Source organism: Sorex araneus, chromosome X, assembly GCF_027595985.1.
Source record: "Sorex araneus isolate mSorAra2 chromosome X, mSorAra2.pri, whole genome shotgun sequence".
NCBI classification, from domain to species: Eukaryota; Metazoa; Chordata; class Mammalia; order Eulipotyphla; family Soricidae; genus Sorex; species Sorex araneus.
In genome coordinates this window covers 139,478,377-139,497,297 of record NC_073313.1, presented here as the reverse complement: position 1 = coordinate 139,497,297, position 18,921 = coordinate 139,478,377, and the positions used below count along the sequence as shown (strand labels likewise).

Genomic DNA, 18,921 nt, shown 5'->3' with positions numbered 1-18,921 from the left:
CCTCCTAAGATCTAGAACTTGACAAGGATGTCCACTCTGACCACTACTCCTCAAATTAATTTTGGAAGTCCTCAACAGAGAAGTAAAGCAAATAAAGCTGTAAAAGTCATCTTAACTTGAAAATAACTCAAACTATTTATAAATGACATGATACTAACATCAAAAACCTAAAATACATCATAAATTATTAGAATAAGTTTAATAATATGCATACAAAATTAACATGCAAAAGTATGTTGCATTTCTATATGAAAACAGAGGAAAGGGAAATTATGAAAAAGCAGGTAGGGCGTTTGCCTTGCACCCAGGTTCGATTCCTCTGTCCCTCTTGGAGAGCCTAGCCAGCTACCAAGAGTATCCTGCCCGCATGGCAGAGCCTGGCAAGCTACCCGTGGCATATTCGTTATGTCAAAAACAGTAACAAGTCTCACAATGAGACATTACTGGTGCCTGCTCAAGCAAATCGATGAACAATGGGGCAACAGTACTACAATTTCTATTTATAACAGCATCTAAAAAGATATCTTGGTATAAATCTAAGAAAGGAGGCAAGAGACTTATAGATTGAAAATTATACAACATTATTATGAGACATAGAAGAAACAGGAAATGGAAAGACATCTGCTCATGGAATAGAAGAATAAGCATTATTAGGATGGTCATCTTAGCTAGAGTAATCAACATATTTAATACAATCCCGATAAAACACCCAATGACATTTTTCAAGGAAATAGAAAAATAGTTCTAAATTTTGTATGGAACCACAAAGGATCCTAAGTAATCAAAGCAACTTTGAGAGAAAAAATGGAGGCATCATAACCATGAATTCAAAATATATTAAAAAATAGTAATTTTAAAATAGTATAGTATTGGAACATAAACAAGCAGACCAATGTAATGGGAAAGTGCCCAGAAATAAATGCACACATATATGTGTATAATTTTTAATAAAAGAATCAAGTTTATACAATGGAGAAGGTAAAGCATATTTTTTAAAAAAATGGTGCTGAGAAACTAAAAAGCCACATGCAAAATCACTATTAGTTGTACACAAATATAAATTCAAATGGTTTAAAGATACAGATATCAGAACTAAATCAATAAAACATATAGAAGAAAATGTAAGTGATACACTCCAGGACTTCAACATTAGAGATCTGTTTGGAGACTCAACTCCACTAGGAAGGGAAAGTAAACTAGACAAATGGGCCAATATAGATAAAAAGCTTCTCACAAAGCAAAATGAACTACCACAAGACCAAAAAGAAAACCTGATAACTGGGAGAGGGTATTTTTCACACCCTGCCTCTGACAATATAAAAATATATATAAAGAACACAACTGTACAAAAAAATTCAAGCACCTCAACAAAAAAATGGACAAAAGTTCTAGAAGATGCTTCTAAAAGAAAACATGCAGATGGGTCCAAAGGCACACGAAAATGTGTTCAGCATTACTTATTAGGGAAATACAAATAAAAACTATAATGAGGTATCACCTCATACTCACGAGAATCTATTTAGTAATGATAGGAAACAATAATTGTTGGCAAGGAAAAAACAATCCTGGCATACTGCTGGTGGGAATATAAATTGATGTAGCCTCTATTGAAAACAATATGGATATTCCTTTTAAAATAGAAGTGAGAATTCCATATTATTCAGCAATTTCACTTTTAGGCTATGAGAACACAAATTTGAAGTGATATTTGCATGTATATGTTCATAGCAGCACAATAAAAATAGATAAAACACAGAATCATCCTACATGCCAATGCCAGATGCCTGGATAAAAGTTTGTGTTTTATATATATATACACACACACTCAAAACAATCCTAGCCTTTCATTTAAAAAAGATGAAATTGTGCAATTTGGGACAAAATGATTGGCTCTTGAGGTGACATGCTATGTAATGAGTAAGGAAGTGAATGACCATGATGGGAGGTTTCACTCATATGTGAAATAGTAATTACTGAAGAGAATAAACTGGCAAGAGACAGTTTATTGGGAAGCTATATTCTAGATTCAACAAAAAATGATGGTAACTGCCAGAGGGAAGGGAGGGTTTGTGTGATTACTGAGGAGAAGAAGTTGGTGTGGTGGTATGGCACTAAAAATTTGACAGGAAGTGTCATGTGATGATTATATACCAACAAGAACACTTGAAATTCCATAAAATTACAAACCAATGAGTCAGTAAAAGTATACAGAAATAAAAAGGAAAGAAAGGGTTCAGAGAGACAGTACAATGGGTACAACAGGTACGGCACTTTCCTTGTAAGCAGCTAACCTGGGTTTGATCCCTGGCTACTCATTTGATGACAGGATCTCTGCCAGTCCTGAACTCTGGGTGTAGCCACCAAACAAACAAACAAAATATCCGAAAACAAAAAAACACCTCTATGTCACAGCAGCATTATTAGTAATAGCAAATCATGGGCTCTACCTAAGTCTCTATACAGAGATGATTGGATCAAAGAACTATTGGCTTTATACTGCATGGAGTATTATTCTTCCATTGAAAAGAAGAAAACTTTCTATGATTTTAGGACAACATGAATGATTTACTGTTTTTGTCTTGGGGCAACACCTGGTGGTACTCAGGAGGCTTTCCCTGGTGCAGTGTTTAGGGGTAACTCCAAGGAGTTCTTCTGGGATCATGGTGCTAGGTATTCAACCAGGAGCTCCCACATGCAAAGTCTGTGCTCAGTTGTGTGAGTCATATTCCCAGACCCAGCATGGGTGGGTCTTGAGGCAATTACACTAAGTGAAATAAGTAAACAAAATATAATTACTGGACAGTTTCATTCATAAGTGGAATATGAATTGCTAAAGCAGATGAACTGGTAAGAAACAATAAAACCAATTTCTAGATAGAAAACAAGATAGAAAACTATGGTGGAGAAAGGATGAATAGCGGGGCCTTTTTTGGTGGTGTGATGGTGTGGAAACTTCAATGGTAGATGTGGTGAAAAATCCATTAAGATATAGGTATGAAGCTAAAAAGGTGAAATTCCATATTATCATAAGTCAATGACACATCAATAGAAAATACAATCTGGCTGGGAAAAACCATTTTACCTTACTGGGGGAAAAAGATGAAACTGTACTTTTTTCAACAACATAAATGGAACTTCAGGTAATTGTGCTAAACAGAGTAAGTGAAAATGTGAAATATAACTGCTGAATGGTTTCTCTCATGTGTGAAATAAAAATAATCGAAAGAAAGAAACTAACAAATCACAATAAAATCATTCTTACACTGTGTGCAAAATATGGTGGGGGAGACGAAAGGGGTGGAAAGGGTTTGTGGTCAATAAAATTTTTATCTGTAAAGACGACTCTAGCTTCATTAGAAAAACTGTAAATGGTATTTCTCCTTTTATCAGTTGCCTAGAAACAGATCTACTGATTAAAAAATAAAACCTGCTCTTATAGTTGAAAAGCATATTTTAAAGTGAAGGGCTTACCATCTCCGTGGTGTAGATCCAAATCCACATAGAGAATACGGTCAAATTTCCTTCTCAGTCGCAATATTCCCAGGACAGCATCATTGAGATAACAAAAACCAGATGCTTCATCTCTGCAAGAAAACAAGTTGCTATAGCCAACAGCAAAAAGCAATCCAAGGGAGTCTTTACAGCCAAGGATATAACCCCTGAGACTCTACTCCCTTACAATTGCTCCTTCTAAGAAAAACAAAAATCTCCCCACAAAGATTATATAGTAATTGGTCCAGAATGATGAGGGAATTCAGTGTTTTGGTAAACTAAATATTGGAATCAATTGGTAACATTTTCCATTCAAGATAGCAAATTTTTTAAGGATTAGAATATTATAACTATATTGACCAAACCCTCTAATGACTCAAGATCATTCAATATATGATTATCACTCATGGCACTATAAAGCAAATAATATCTAGAAGAGACTTCAAAGATAATTTTGTTTAGCTATAGATGTTGGAGGTTCGATTCCTTGTACTGACCTTTGGATAAGCTAGATATTTTGTGTATGCATATTTGTATGTGTATATGTGTAGTAAATCTTAGTACTTGCCCATAGAAACTGAGCAACGAATGTATAAATTTATAATCTGGGCTGCATACTGATGTTGCCTTTCTGTAAAAGTGATTGTTACAACGGTGACTGAAGCAGCCTCTTTTAAAGTTACTTTTGTTTCTTGGAGTAAAATTGTTATCAGTAACTCCACTGGTGGTTAATTTTTTAGCTATAAGTTATAATATGCAACTTTCTCCATGGCTTTGGGGCTACATTCCACTGTGCTCAGTGCTTACTCCTGGTTCTGTACTCAGGGATCACTCCAGGAAGGACTTGGCAGACCATGTGGAATGCTGTGAATAGAATCGGGGTGAGCCATATGCAAGGCAAGTGACCTATTCACTGTACTATCTCTCAGCCCCTTAATATGCTACTTTAAACTCTTGTCAACCTACTTTTATTGTACTTCCATTAAGCCTTGTTGAATAGACATAAAATAACATTACATCAAGCATATATAACTTTTGATTTATTTTTTTTATTTAGACACTATGATTTACAATGTTGTTTATAATAAGGTTTCAGGCATACATGCTCCCACTTCCAGTCCCACCCAATCCCCATAACCTCATCCCTCCACTTATGACCCCAGGTTTCCTCTCCACCCTGTACCTAAATGCTTGACAGGTACAGAAATGCTTAACTCTAATCATTATAGTTTGGGTCCCATGGCTTCATTGTTATTGGGTCTTAGGGTTTAGATACAAACAGGTTACCTTGCCTCAGTGTCAAGTTTTTGCTTTGGGGCAACACTTAGCAGTACTCAAATGCCACACCCAACTCATTGCTTGGAGGTTGCTACCAATGATGCTTAATTGACCATGCAATGTCAGGGATTTATTCTGGGACTTCTGCATGCAAAGCATGTGCTCAAGCCCTTGGAGCTATCTTCCTCTCCCTAACCAAAAACGTTAAGTTCTCATACTAAAAGTTTATTTCTTTTATTTCCACAGACACCTCAAATATCTAGCCCATTTTCCTAAGCTATTCTTGATACTTTTCTTAAAACCGAACTTCAGGGATGATCGTCATTTAAGATGGAATTTTTACAAGTATAATACTGTACATTCTTTCTAGTGCTACAGAATGTGTACACATTTTAATAAAATCTGTTCCATAAGAACATCTCATATTCTGAACAATGTTCTGGTTTATAGACAGAATCAATGGACTAGATAACTTGGGAAGAAAGAATTATCACTTGATGCTGGCTTTGCGTCATGAAAGTGGTCATCTAGTAGAACAGTTTGACCTTAGGCATGCAACCAGGGAAAATGAATAAAAAGACGTGCCAATCCATGAATTCTCAATAAATAAAAATCAAATGTGTAGAGCTGGAGAGATAGTATGGGGTTAAGGCGCTTGCCTGACTCTGGTTCAGTCCGAGCACCATATATGGTAGCCCTGAGCACCCACTACCAGTGACCCCTTAGCACAGAGCCAAGGGGAAGCCCAGAAGAAAGCTAGATGTGGTCCCCCCACCCTCTCAAAAAAGGGGAAAATGATTAAAGAACTCCAAAAGGTCTTGGATGCTCTTTTTGAACATGAAAAGCTTACATTTCCTAAGTCTGCTGTTTTAGCATATCAAAGAGATATATCTTCATCATCACTAACAACCTTTGGGTAACTGGGATGGAAAACTAATTGCTAAGTAAAAGGAGGGCAATAAGGGGAAGAAATGAAAATCAATATAAGGCATAGTACTTTCTCTCAGAGAGCCAACAACTATGTTGGGGAGACAAGACATAGGCACAGAAAAGCAAAACCAACCAAACAAACAAAAAGATTTCTGACTTGATACACACATAATGGATAAATAATATAAAATGGAGAATACTGAAAAATTCTATATAAAAATATGAACAAAACAGAGTCATTGGCAGTACTGGGGGCTGGAGCGATAGCACAGCGGGTAGGGCGTTTGCCTTGCACGCAGCCGACCCGGGTTCTAATCCCAGCATCCCACATGGTCCCCTGAGAACTGCCAGGGGTAATTCCTGAGTGAAGAGCCAGGAGTAACCCCTGTGCATTTCCAGGTGTGACCCCCCCCCCAAAAAAAAAAACTAAAAAAACATTGGCAGTACTGGAATTTTGTCTGAGCTCTGTGCTTTTGGTAATTAGTGATGGACCAAAAACCTTAATTCTATTGTTTCCTGAAAAAACAGTTAAGAATAAAGGACCATACTGCCTGGCCATACTGGAAGATAAAACCATCTTAGTGGTTGGAGCCATAGTACAATGGACAGGGCATTTATCTTGCATGCAGGTGACCCTGGTTTAATCCCTGACACACCATATGCCCCCCCACCAAGCCTGCTGAGAGTGAGTCATAAGCATCGTTAAGTGTGGCCCCAAACCAAAAAAAAATTAAAGAATAAAGCCGTTTTTATGCTTCCTATAAGACTTTCAACTGATTCCCTTGTTTAACTTTCTCTATAAAACTCTTGGCTCCCTTCCTTTTCTTTAAAAATTTCATCATTAATGTGCATTCTCCCTACAGCAATAGCTTGAGTAATATAATCATGATGTCTATGATTCAAAAAGGTCTTTAGCTTTCATTGCAGAACATTTTCCCACCTCCAGATATTATAACAAACTTGATTATGAAACCTCTTAAATTAATGGAGACCTACTTTCACTGATTTATAGGAAAAGTGCTTAGATAAATAGAACATTCCTAAAATTCCCAGATAATAAGGAAATTGACTTTTAAGACTTTTGCTGCATTTAAAAAGTGGTACTCTTTTTAAAAACTCAATTGTCTTCCAGAATTCAAGCTTGAAAACTTCAGGTAAGCAATTTAGTTGCTTTTGATCAGCAACTAAATTAATAAAATCAATTATGTGTTTTTGATTTACTAGTATTAAGTATTAATATACATGAAACTTTTTCATTCAACTTGACAATATTCATCCTAAATTGAATTAAAGACTGAATGAGCTGACATTAATTTTATGTACTATTTGAGATTACAATAAATATAGCTTTAACCAGATAGCCATAATTTCAACAAACTTTTAACAATGACTGTTCTTAAAAAATATTCTATTGGTGGCATGGTTACAATGGTATTAATGTTTATGCTTTTGTGTCTCTGGGGGTCACATCCAGTGATGTTCAGGGGTAACTCCTGGCTTTACACTCAGAAATTACTCCTGGCAGGCTTGGGGAACCATATGGGATGCCAAAGATTGAACCTGGGTCAGGTATGTGCAAGGCAAGAGATTTACCTTCTGTACCATCTCTCCAGCCCCTACTGTTTATGCTTTTGATGTATGCTACAAAAGGCCTTACATAACGTCCTATGTTACTTCTAGTCCTTCCTTCAAACACCACCCCTCAACTCTTCCCCAGTCCCCAACTCAGTAACCTCAGTTCAGTTGTGAAATCCTAGGGTTTATTTTCACTGGATATTGTCCGTTTCCTGGAGTTTTTCTTTATACACCACATACAAGTAAATCATCTAGCATGCGTTCCTCCCTCTCTGACTTATTTTGCATAACATCACACCATCTAGTTCCACCCAGGAGTTAGTAAAATATTTCATTTTTTCTTATAGCAGGCCAATTGAGTGCCTTAAAGATCATGATTCAGAGACACAAATGAGGAGAGAAGCACGGGGCTGAGATGCCTCCTGACCTGAAATATTTAAAAATTTTAGAAATCCAGGAGCACGCAACCGTTTCACGAAAATGTGATATCACTATTCTTGGCAAGCAATACAAAATAAATTATTTAGCATCTGCCTAAGGGGCAGGCTGGGGTGGTGGTGGGAAGATTCAAAGTAGTGGTGGTGGGATTGGTGTTGAAATACTGGGTGCAAACAGTTATGGTGAACAATTTTATGGAAAATTAAAACAAAATTTTAAATTAAAAAATAATGTGGAATTCATGGCTGCTTCAATCAGCTTAATCAATGGCTGAATAAATAGCAGTGCTACTATATAAAAAAATAAACAGCAACTAAAATAGAAAGACAGCCCATGAAATTGAAAAATTATTTACCCGATACCCATCTGATAAGGGGTTAATATCAAACATATACCGGTAGAATTTTACAAAAAAATTTATCAAAAATGGGGAGAAGTAATAACAGAAACTCCTTAAAGAAATTAAAATGGCTAAAAGGCACATAAAAATACTCTACATCACTAATCATTGGGAGATGCAAATCAAATGAATGAGATATCCTCTCATACAACAGAGACTGACACACATAAAAAAAAAAGAAAAAAAACAACCAGTGTCAGGCGTGGATGTTGGGAGGAAGGGACTCTCATTCACTTTTGGTGGGAATGCCGATTGGTTCAGCCTTCTTGGAAAACAATACGGACATTCCTCAAAAAACAAAAAATTGAACTTCCATTTGATCTAGCAATACTACTTCCTGGAATATACCCTGGGGGTCCAAAAACACACAGCAGAAATACCATCTCCACTTCTATGTTCATTGCAGCACTATTCACAATGGCTAGAATCTGGAAACAAACTGAGTGCCCATGAACAGATGTATAGATAAAGAAAGTATTGAACATCTACACAATGGAATACTACACAGCTGTTAGGAAAATAAGGTCATGTCATTTGCCTATAAATGAATAGTCTTGGAGAATTATCATGCTGAATGCAATGAGTCTGAAGGAGAGGGACAGATGACTGCATTTATTTGTGGGATATAAAAATAAGTATGAAATTAATATCTAAAACCAGGGAAAACTGGCCAGAAGGACTGGTCAATGGTTGGTCAATGGTGTGGGAGACGGATGTTAAGGATGTTAAGTTAGAGGAGGAGCCATTATGACAATACTTGTGGGAAATGATCACTCTGGGCAAGAACTGAGTGTTGCCAAGTATAAAGGGATATACATGATAACCTTTCAGTATCTGTACTGCAAACCATAATGCTTAAAATAGGAGAGAGGGAGAGAGACAGAGAGAGAGGGAGAGAGAGGTACCTGCCATAGAGACAAGCTGGGGTGGGGGTGACTTAAAGGGGTAGGGGGGAAACTTGGAACACTGGTGCTGGAAAATTATACTGGTGGAATGATGAGTGTTGGAACACTGACTGAAATGCAATCATGAACAATTCTGTAATGTTCGATCTCATGGTGATTCAAAAAAGAAAGAAATTTTAATTAGCAATTAAACAATTGTTTTCTTTTGAAGACAGAGAATTGAAATGGTTTCTTTCTTATACTTAAAAAATCATTTTAGACCTCATTTAGGTTGATAGTTAAGGGTGTCTATAAAATGTCATGCAGTTTATTTGATTATATTTTGCATAATAACAGTGTTACAAATTATAGAGGTATAAAACTGATTATGATTAGGTACAGCAGTATGTCCGATATTGAAATGGTCTTAGTTTATTTTCTAATAAATGTTTGAAAAAATGAAAAAACAAGAAGGAATAGGTATGCTAAAGGTTTGGTTAGAACCCACTAGTAAAAAGATCTAGACCTGGGGGGACTTTTGATTACTATCTGAATTTCCTTACATGTAACTGATCTATTCTGGTATTTCTACTTTTACAAATTCATCCTTTCTTTCTGGGTTCTTCAGCTTAGTGGCAAAAAGTAGTTAAAATCAACCAATTCATAAATTTTATACTTATTTATTTATTTGTTTTGGCCACAACCAGTAGTGCAAAGGCTTACTCCTAGCTCTGCATTTCTGGTGAACTCAGGATACCAATGGGGTGCTGGGGATTGAACCCAGACTGGCTGCATGCAAGGCAAGCACCATAACCACTGTATGAATTGTTACTCTGGCCCCTCAATTTTATATTTGACATATCTGATGTAACTTTTCCTCTTCTGTTTCTTACATTATTTATTAGTTTTCTCTCATTTTGCCTCTGCAAGTCAAGCTAATTGTTTATTCTCTTGAAAAACCAGATATTGGTTCACTAACCATCAGTACTGAATTTGACTTTGGCAACACTTATTTCTATGAATATTTTTTATTTCCCTCCATTTACTGTGGGTTTCATTTGTTCTTATTTTTCTAGTTTCATGAGACATGAAATTAAGTAGACTTTTTTCTTCTTTCATGATGTTAGCCCATACTGCTATGAACTTTCCTCTTAATACTGTTCTTATGTTTCCCATAGTTTATGATAGCCCGTGTCTTTAGTCTTGTTCATTTCATAAATCTTTTTACTTAATTTCCCCTTTCACATAACAGTTGCTGGTAGTATGTAGTATGTTAGACTCCAAGTATTTGAGTTTTTCCCGAATTTCCTTTTATGATTAATTTCTACTGAGAAAGCATGTGGCCTGAAAAGAGATCTGATATTCTATGGACATTTGGTTTGTGTCCCAGGATCTTGTCTATCCTTAAGAATGCTCCATGTGCAGGGACCAAGGGATGCATAGCTCAGTGATAGGGTGCCTGCCTTGTATGTCTAAAGCCGTACGTGTGTGTGTGTGAGAGAGAGAGAGAAAGAGAAACAGAAAGATTGAGATAAACAGGGGAAGATAGGGAGAGAAAAAGAAATAGAATGTCACATGTGCACTGTATTCAGCTTTGTGTGTATGTAGTGGGTGGATATACATGTCTAATAATTCTAGTTCTTCCAATTCTTTTTTTCTTTTTTGCTTTTTGGATCACACCCGGTGATGCACAGGGGTTACTCCTGGCTCTGCACTCAGGAATTACCCCTGGCGGTGCTCAGGGGACCATATGGGATGCTGGGAATCGAACCCGGGTTGGCCGCGTGCAAGGCAAACGCCCTACCCGCTGTGCTATTGCTCCAGCCCCCTTCCAATTCATTGTTTAGGTCTCATTTCCTTATTTTTATTTGGTTGATCTGCCCGATGAAGAGAATGGGATGTTAGTCTTCCAGATGTTGGTAAAAACAAAGTCACCTCAATGCATTAATCACTCTATCAGTATATAATGTTTAACCAGACATCTTATTACATTTTTAGTATGGCTTTTACTGATCATTTTTGATCTTCAATTAGATTGTATGATTGTTTTCTATGCTTTCCTTCTGTGCTTGTCGTTGTTTGTTTTTTTGTCAGACTTAAAGTGTGGTTCATTTTTTTTTGGCTTTTTGGGTCACACCCAGTGATGCACAGGGGTTACTCCTGGTTCATGCACTCAGGAATTAACTCCTGGCGGTACTCAGGGGACCATATGGGATGCTGGGAAAAGAACCCAGGTTGATCGCGTGCAAGGCAAATGCCCTACCCTCTATGCTATAGCTCGAGCCCCTAAAGTGTGGTTCTTGTAAGTAGGAGCAGGTTGGATTTATTTTCTGATCCATCCAGACTCTCTCTGCCTTTTGACTGGGGATTTCAATGCATTGACATTTCAAGAAATTACTGACTGCCAAATTAAAGCCATTTTAGGAATTCATAATATGTTTTTCAATTTGACTTTTGTTTTCTTGACTTTATATTACCTATTTGCATTTTGACACTTTCTAGAGTGATGTGCTTCTGCTTTCCTCTGCTTTTTAACTCATCCTAAGCATTTTTGGAGGGTGATTGAGTACCTTAGATTAGAAGACCTACACTTCCACTTTTGAATTTAAAGAAAACAAGTCTTGAGTTCATTTTCAAGACCCCTGTGTTTATTCCTACTCTTTCCTCCATTTCACGATTTATGTAGATTTTTTAGATTACCATTGCTCTCTTAATATCAGATTGTAAATGTTTTGCTTTGCCACCTAAGTTCTAGATTATAGATTCTATCTCTTAGAATAACCTTCTTTAGTTTATGGTGACTTTATTAAGTGCTTGTTATTTAAGAAAGCAAATTATTCTCATTTAGGAAGAAGCTGAGGTTCTTTACAACCACATTATCATCTATGTTCATTTTATAATGCTTTACACTTTGCTGTCACTTTGGTTAAATGAATATCCAAACTACAACTTTTTGGTAACCCAATATCCTAATTGAGTCCCAGAGGAACCCCTGGGGGAAAATCACAAAATGCTTGTTCTTTTAAATATATATTGAGAACGTCCTTTTAAAGAGATGTTCTAGAAACAATTAGGTTTATCTGATATGTTACTATTGATGAGATGCATGAAGAGCTGTCATATCAACAGATGCTCAGCCCTCCCTAGGTTAAACAGGTATTGGCCAATGCTATTAATAATTAATATAAATACATTGTGGGGGGAAAGCTGGGTCACATCTGGTGGTGTTCAGGGTCTGCTAGCTATGTGCTCAGGAGTCACTTTTGGTAGTGCTTGAGGAACCATATCCTGGCATCTGGGGTCAATCCAGGATCAGCCACCTGCAAGGCAAGTGTCATAATCCTGTGTTATCTCTCTAACCTGTCATATAAAAACACATTATTTATTTATTTCCCAGGATTTTTCTATTTTTAAAACTTTTTTATTGAATCACTGTGAGATAGACCCTTACGAAGCTGTTCATGAATAGATTTCAGTCATATAGTAATACAACACCTGTCCCTCTACCAATGTACATTTCCTAGCACCAGTGTCCCCAGGTTCCCTACCATCACCCTCTATCCCCCATCCCCTGCCTGCTTCTATGGCAGGCATTTTTCTCCATTTGGGCATTGTGGTTTGCAATATTGATACTGAAAGGTTATCAAGAATCTCCTTTCACCTACTTTTAACACTCAGATCTTGTCCAGCATGATCATTCCCTGCTATTATTGTCAACTGGTCTTTTCTCTATCTTATCTACCTTCAGCCCCTCCCCACACTTGTGGTTAGTTCCAACCACTGAACAGTACTCCTAGACCCTGTTTTCTCTGGCCATGGATATTAGTCTTCTACTATATATTATTTTTATATGTCACAAATATATAACTCCTCATCAGCCACCATCCAGAACTCACGGCTGCTTCTCCCAGAAGGGAGCATAAAATGAGGCCCCCATACCATGCCAGCAGACTCCGTGCCAGGCTGTTTTTACTTGGGGTGCCCTAGAGCGGGGCGGGTGAGAGCCCTCCCCGCCCCAAGTGACCCAACCCCAGCAGCCGACCTCCACAACTCAACGGCAGCCATACTCCAGGCCTCTTTCCACATGCTCGGGCTGAACCTCACATATGAGTGAACATATTCCTGGACACATCATAAGACACTACCCATTCTCCATAATTACCATACCATATTTGATGGATTCAGACAGTAGGCAACAAATCATAGAGGGAAATATATATATATGCCTGACTGGGAACACCTGTAAAGCCAATTAGAGGCTGCCCCAAAAGCCTCCGTCCCTCTTGGAGAGCCCAGCAAGCTACCGAGAATATCCCACCCACACGGCAGAGCCTGGCAAGCTACCCATGGCATACTCGATATGCCAAAAACAGTAACAATGATGGTCCTCATTCCTCTGACCCTAAAAGTGCCCCCAATATGCCATGAGGCTACAGTAGCATGCGACAGGGATGAATGGAGACATAACTGGCTCCTGCTTGAGCAAATCGATGAACAACGGGATGACAGTGACATGACAGTGACAGTGACCACAAATGAATGTAGTCATTCTATATCTTTTCTTCTCCTTATGACTCATTTCAGTCAGCATGATACTCTCCATGTCCACCCATTTAAAGACAATTTTAATGACTTTCATTTTTCCTAACAGCTGCATAGTATTCCATTGTGTGGATGAGCGATAGATTCTTTACCCATTCATCTGTTCTTGGGCACTTAGGATGTTTCCAGATTCTGGCTATGGTGAATAAGTGCTACAATGAACATAGGAGTGCAGATGGTGTTTCCGTTGTGAAAAACACTTATTTGTCAGAGTCCTGGTGCTTCTCTGCCAAATAGCCGACAACTATAGTATAGTGTCAGTCATTAAGAAACAGTATTTTAATTTTAACTTTGTTGCCTTATTTTGAATCTAGAATCTGTTAAGACATTGGCTTTCAACTGAGAAATTCATATAATTTTTTCTATAAAATTTTATTGAGATTTAGATAGTTAAGACCTACTCCATCATTTTTCAGTTACCAGTAAGTTTTTATTCATTCATTGTACTTATTCAGTGAAAAGACAGAAGATGGGGGAGAGATGAGCATATGTATGAAAAATGATAGAAAACTGGAAAGAAAAGTGTCTAGAAAGCAAAAATCAACCATTAAGTATTTCTTGATGATGGGATCATTAAAGCTCATGGAGTCTTCAGGTAGTTCAGAAGTGAGGGGAGGGAATCAGGCAAAGAATAGACTACTCTGCCCATCTCTGACTACTCCCCTACAATACATTCAAGAATCCATACAAATCTTTGGTTTCTTAGCAGTAAACATGGAGTTACATTTGTTCCTCTCCTGTTAAACTATCTTTTGTCTAGTTTCACGTAAGTTTCTTATACCTGGATAAAAGTTCCTGAGTATATGTTTTGGTTTTCTGACACAAATTTCTGTAAGATGGACTCCTCATTGTTCCTCCTTACCCTAGCAGTCACGATAAAAATAATTCAGTAATGTGTACTTGGCATTAATAACAACAGGGAATAGTCTTCATTTGGGAAAGTGGGATCAAGGGAGTGTTCTCAGCTTACAATTTTTTTCACAAGTCACTTAAGACTTAGGAAGACAAACTACAAATTAAATATGTATGGAGTGTGGGCTTTATAGGGAGGGCAGAGGAATCAAAGAGGAAATAGAAATTTGAGGGACAGAAGAATTGTCCCCGTAAAAAGAAATTACACTAAAGAAATAGTGGTTCAAGATTTTCCCAATTCAAAGAGTGCCCCCAAGATTGGCTCAAATCCTTTTGTATGCATGGTTCAGAATCTTTCATGAAAGTTGTTTTGTCTATTTTTCTCATACAAAAAGAATCAAGTTTGTAAACAATAAACCTTAAAAGAACTCATTTGTGCTCTTCTGCTCACTGTAGCACTACGAACAGAAGCCACAATCTGGAAACAAAGCAAATTTCCAAAAACAGATAGTTGGATAAAGAAACTGTGGTATAAATACACAATGGAATACTACACAGCTGTAGAAAAGACAAAATCTGCTGTTATGTGGATGGAACTGGAGGGTATCATGCTTAGTGAAGTCATCCAGAAGGAAAGCAACATATACAGGATGATCTCTCTTATATGTGGTGTAAGAAAAAACACAGTAAGGGCCGCATCAATAGAATCTATGGGCTTATCCACAGAGATGATGGTTGGAGAGAGTTCGAGGCCAGGGACTGTGAGACAATGATGGAGAGAAACAGACACTCTGGTAGAGGGTGTTGTGCTGGAATGCTGTACGTATGAAACCCTATCATGATAGTATTGTAAATAATGGTGAGTGAAAAAAATAACACGAAGAAAAACAAGACATTATATTTACATAAACTAGGCCATAGAGCAATCACCACATCAACCACTCATGAAAATCCTACGAAGCCCAGACAAATATATTAGCTAGAGGTGGCTAGAAGTTGGGTGAGACAAGAACCCAGGTTAAGACAGTGCTATAACAGCATATAAACAAAACTTCTTTCTCCTTTATTTACCATGATATGAATCACTGGTACTACAGGGTAAGGCACAGGATCTGGGCATCACAAAGAAGCTGGCCTCTCTGGAAGCCAGAGTGGAAAAACACAAAACTGTTCATGTTTATGAATTTCAGTTCCTGTCTCATATATCCACATTTGGGCCACTCAAGGTGAATATAGAGGTATCATCTTAAAACCTCTCCTTATCAACTCCTGCATTTTTAGAAACACACATGCATACACTCCCTGTTGTGGGAGTTGTTGTTGTTGTTGGTCTAGCCCAACCCAGTGAAGGATGGATTTGGTATGTAAAGGAGTCCTGTGACCTGGTCTTAGAATTCTGGAAAAGAAAGAGCTTTCAGGTACATTTTGAGAGCATTGCTGGAGTTCCTCTACCTCATCTTCTCTGCCCACCAAGAGCGAAGAGAGGTTAATGCCCTAGACCATGGTCTGAGATACAGGGCAGTGTCAGCTGCTCCCTTTCAAACCTCTTCCCATGTCCTCCACTCTGATGATTGATATTTACTTCTGGAAACTTCCTAATAAAAAAGAATAGCCTCACCCACAACATGGCTTCATTTAGGGCCTTCGAGAGAAGGGCAGGCCGTCTTTTTCTTCCTGCAAGCATGCTGGCTTTCTCAGTGAGCCTGCTGGGCCTTCGAAAGTAGGCCACAGTAAGACTGCTGCTTTTCATAACTGGAGGTTTTGTCTAGAGAACTGAGCTTACCTGGGGTGGGAGTGGGGGCTAGGAGGGACCCTGGGGACACTGCTGGGGAAGAATATAGGCACCCTGGTGATGGGTCTGGTGTTGCAATGGTATATTTTGAGCTATCTCTCAGTTGCTTAGCAACGAATATTTATCTGAATAAAAGGAAAATGATAATGTTGATGTATATTTAAACCCTGTGCGCTCTAGAAAGTTAAGAACCACTCCACCACATTAAAAAAAGCAAGCTACAAAGACCTTGCATATTATTCTGAGATAAGGCCCATCTCCATCTTTCCTTGTGATTCCCATAAGACTCATGTATGATTCTCCTGTTTACCTGCCTCATAAAACCCTAGCTCCTTCCTTTTCTTTGGATATTCCTCATCAGTAAATCCTCTCCCTATTAAAATAACTGAATAAAATCATTTTCTAATTGTCTATAACATTTCATCTTTCACATCATCAAAAAAAATATGTACTTAGAGGATAGGCCAGGTTCAACAAACATATTTTTGAAAAATTGGGGAGATGTATCCGTGGCTCTGTAGCAAGGCAGTTTTTTCCCTCACCAGAGACACTGAGCTGCTAAAACGGCGTGGCAAACTGCAAACCACAAAGTTGATCTTTAAGAAAACGCACAGGGCTCAGTCAACAATATTTGCTCAAATTAATTTTCTGTTTTATGTCCATTAGGACAGAAGTCTGGGATTCTTATCAAAATAGCATGGTACTTAAATTAAAAATTAGAGCTGGAGAGATAGTACAGAGGGTAAGGTGCTTCTCTTACACTTGGTCAACTCCAGTTTGATCCCTAGCACTGCATATGCTTCTCTGAGCATTCCCAAGAGCGATTCCTAACCTCAGAGTCAGGAGCAAGTCTGAGAACTCCAGCTTGCAATCCACCAAAATCAGATAACTACTTCATCCAGGCAGAGCTGAATACCTGAACTGTTAGGCAGATTAATTGTATGCAGCAATAATTCAATCACATGTTTTTAAATTCATGGTGTCAAAAGTTACTATTAGCTTCCAATGTTTTCTTATTTTGACCTTCCTAAGACTTTCTCATATATTATTTTATCTTTAAATGTTATATTTTATCTTTAAGTGTTATTTTCATTACAGATTTTGGAACCAGGTAGTCATATAGTTTGATTTTCCTCTATGTTAGCATATAATAAAAATAATTATTCCACATTTACTGATAGATCAACTCGTTCCAGGAACTGCACTAGGTGCTTCTAAAATGTTGACCTGACTTTCACAACAACCTTGCAAGGTAGGTATAATTAGATATATTTTATAAATAAAATATCTAAGGGGGATCATACAGAAAAAAGTTAGAAAGTAGCTAATCTTGAACTTGAATTTAGGCTTCATAGTTTTGGAGGCTGAAGCAATAATACAGCAGGCAGGGTGCTTGTCTTGCATGTGACTGATCTCGGTTGGATCCCCAATATCCCATATGGTCCCCCGAAAAGCCACCAAGAGTTATCCCTGATCACAGAGCTAGGAATAAGCCCTGAGCACTGTTAGGTGTGGCCCCCAGACCAAAATAAGAGCTGAAGGGGCCAAAGCTATATAGTACTTCATATATAAATATATAATGCACATATATAATGCATCTGCCTTGCACATGGCTGGCCTAGAGTTTGATCCCTGGCATCTCATATGGTTCCCCCAGAACCACCAGGAATAAGTCCTGAGTGTAGAGCCAGGAGTAACCCCTGAGCATCACTGGGTATGATGCAAAAAAACAAAGGGAAAAAAAGAGCTGAATAGTTTTGATATCACTCTATCTACATTAATTATTCTCTTCCTTATAATTTCCCACACTTCATATATTTTTCTTCATATCAAATATCCTTTCTTCATATCTATTCCCAGTTCACCATTTAATTTTGTAAAGCGGATGAAATGAATCCATTTTGTCTGTTTGCCTCTAACTTATCTGCAATTTTGTGATTAGATTTAAGAAGCTTTTGGTTTAAAAAAATGACCCATCATAGATCATTCTAGTAGTAGCTTTTCTCCCCAGAGTTCTACTGTAATATCTCACCAAAATGTAACCATTGCAATAAACATGTCATTGGAATTAGAATATATGTTTCTTTTATATTTTACCAAATAGCTTTTTTTTAATATACCTCAGTCCTCCGTCCTGCCAAAGGCAAGTATGACTCAGGATCAAATTTTCTCCAATTGACTTTGTGGTGGTTCTTTGCTCTATAAACCTAATATAGTTACTAACCTGCACCTTTGGATTTAGGATTTACACAGTAATATGTATGAAAAAGGATTAGGTCAAAAAGGCCCTATTGGTTAATAAAAACAAATCCATTAACTGTGACAAAAATGAAAATGTTATTCAGGAAATAAAATAAGGTGATGGCAACATAATTCTACACAGCTCTCATGTCACACCATTTGGCATGATGAGCAGTCATTACTGAAGACAAATGAAAGCTTGCAAGAGTAGAAATAAGATAATATATTCACGAAAATGAATCAAGAAAAGGGACTATCAATTCATTATGGTCAAAAATGTCATAAGGTCACTTTTAGAATCTAAGAATCATTATTTCCCTTTAGATAATGATACTGTCCATGGTAAACTAGTGGAAAAAGTGTAAAGCAGTTCTATTTGCCACTAAAAATCATAATTTATAAACAAAACTTAACATCTGTGCTACAAAAGAGTTTAA

At 37.5% G+C, this 18,921-nt stretch overlaps 1 protein-coding gene across 1 annotated transcript in view; it reads right to left on the bottom strand.

The window, feature by feature from the left end:
• Positions 1–18,921, bottom strand: part of HDAC8 (histone deacetylase 8) — a 388,207-nt gene that overhangs the window by 289,467 nt on the left and 79,819 nt on the right. Inside the window, exon 5 of the mRNA XM_055122721.1 lies at positions 3,472–3,584. Within this exon, the coding sequence (XP_054978696.1) occupies positions 3,472–3,584 (113 nt within the window). The remainder of the gene's footprint in view (positions 1–3,471; positions 3,585–18,921) is intronic.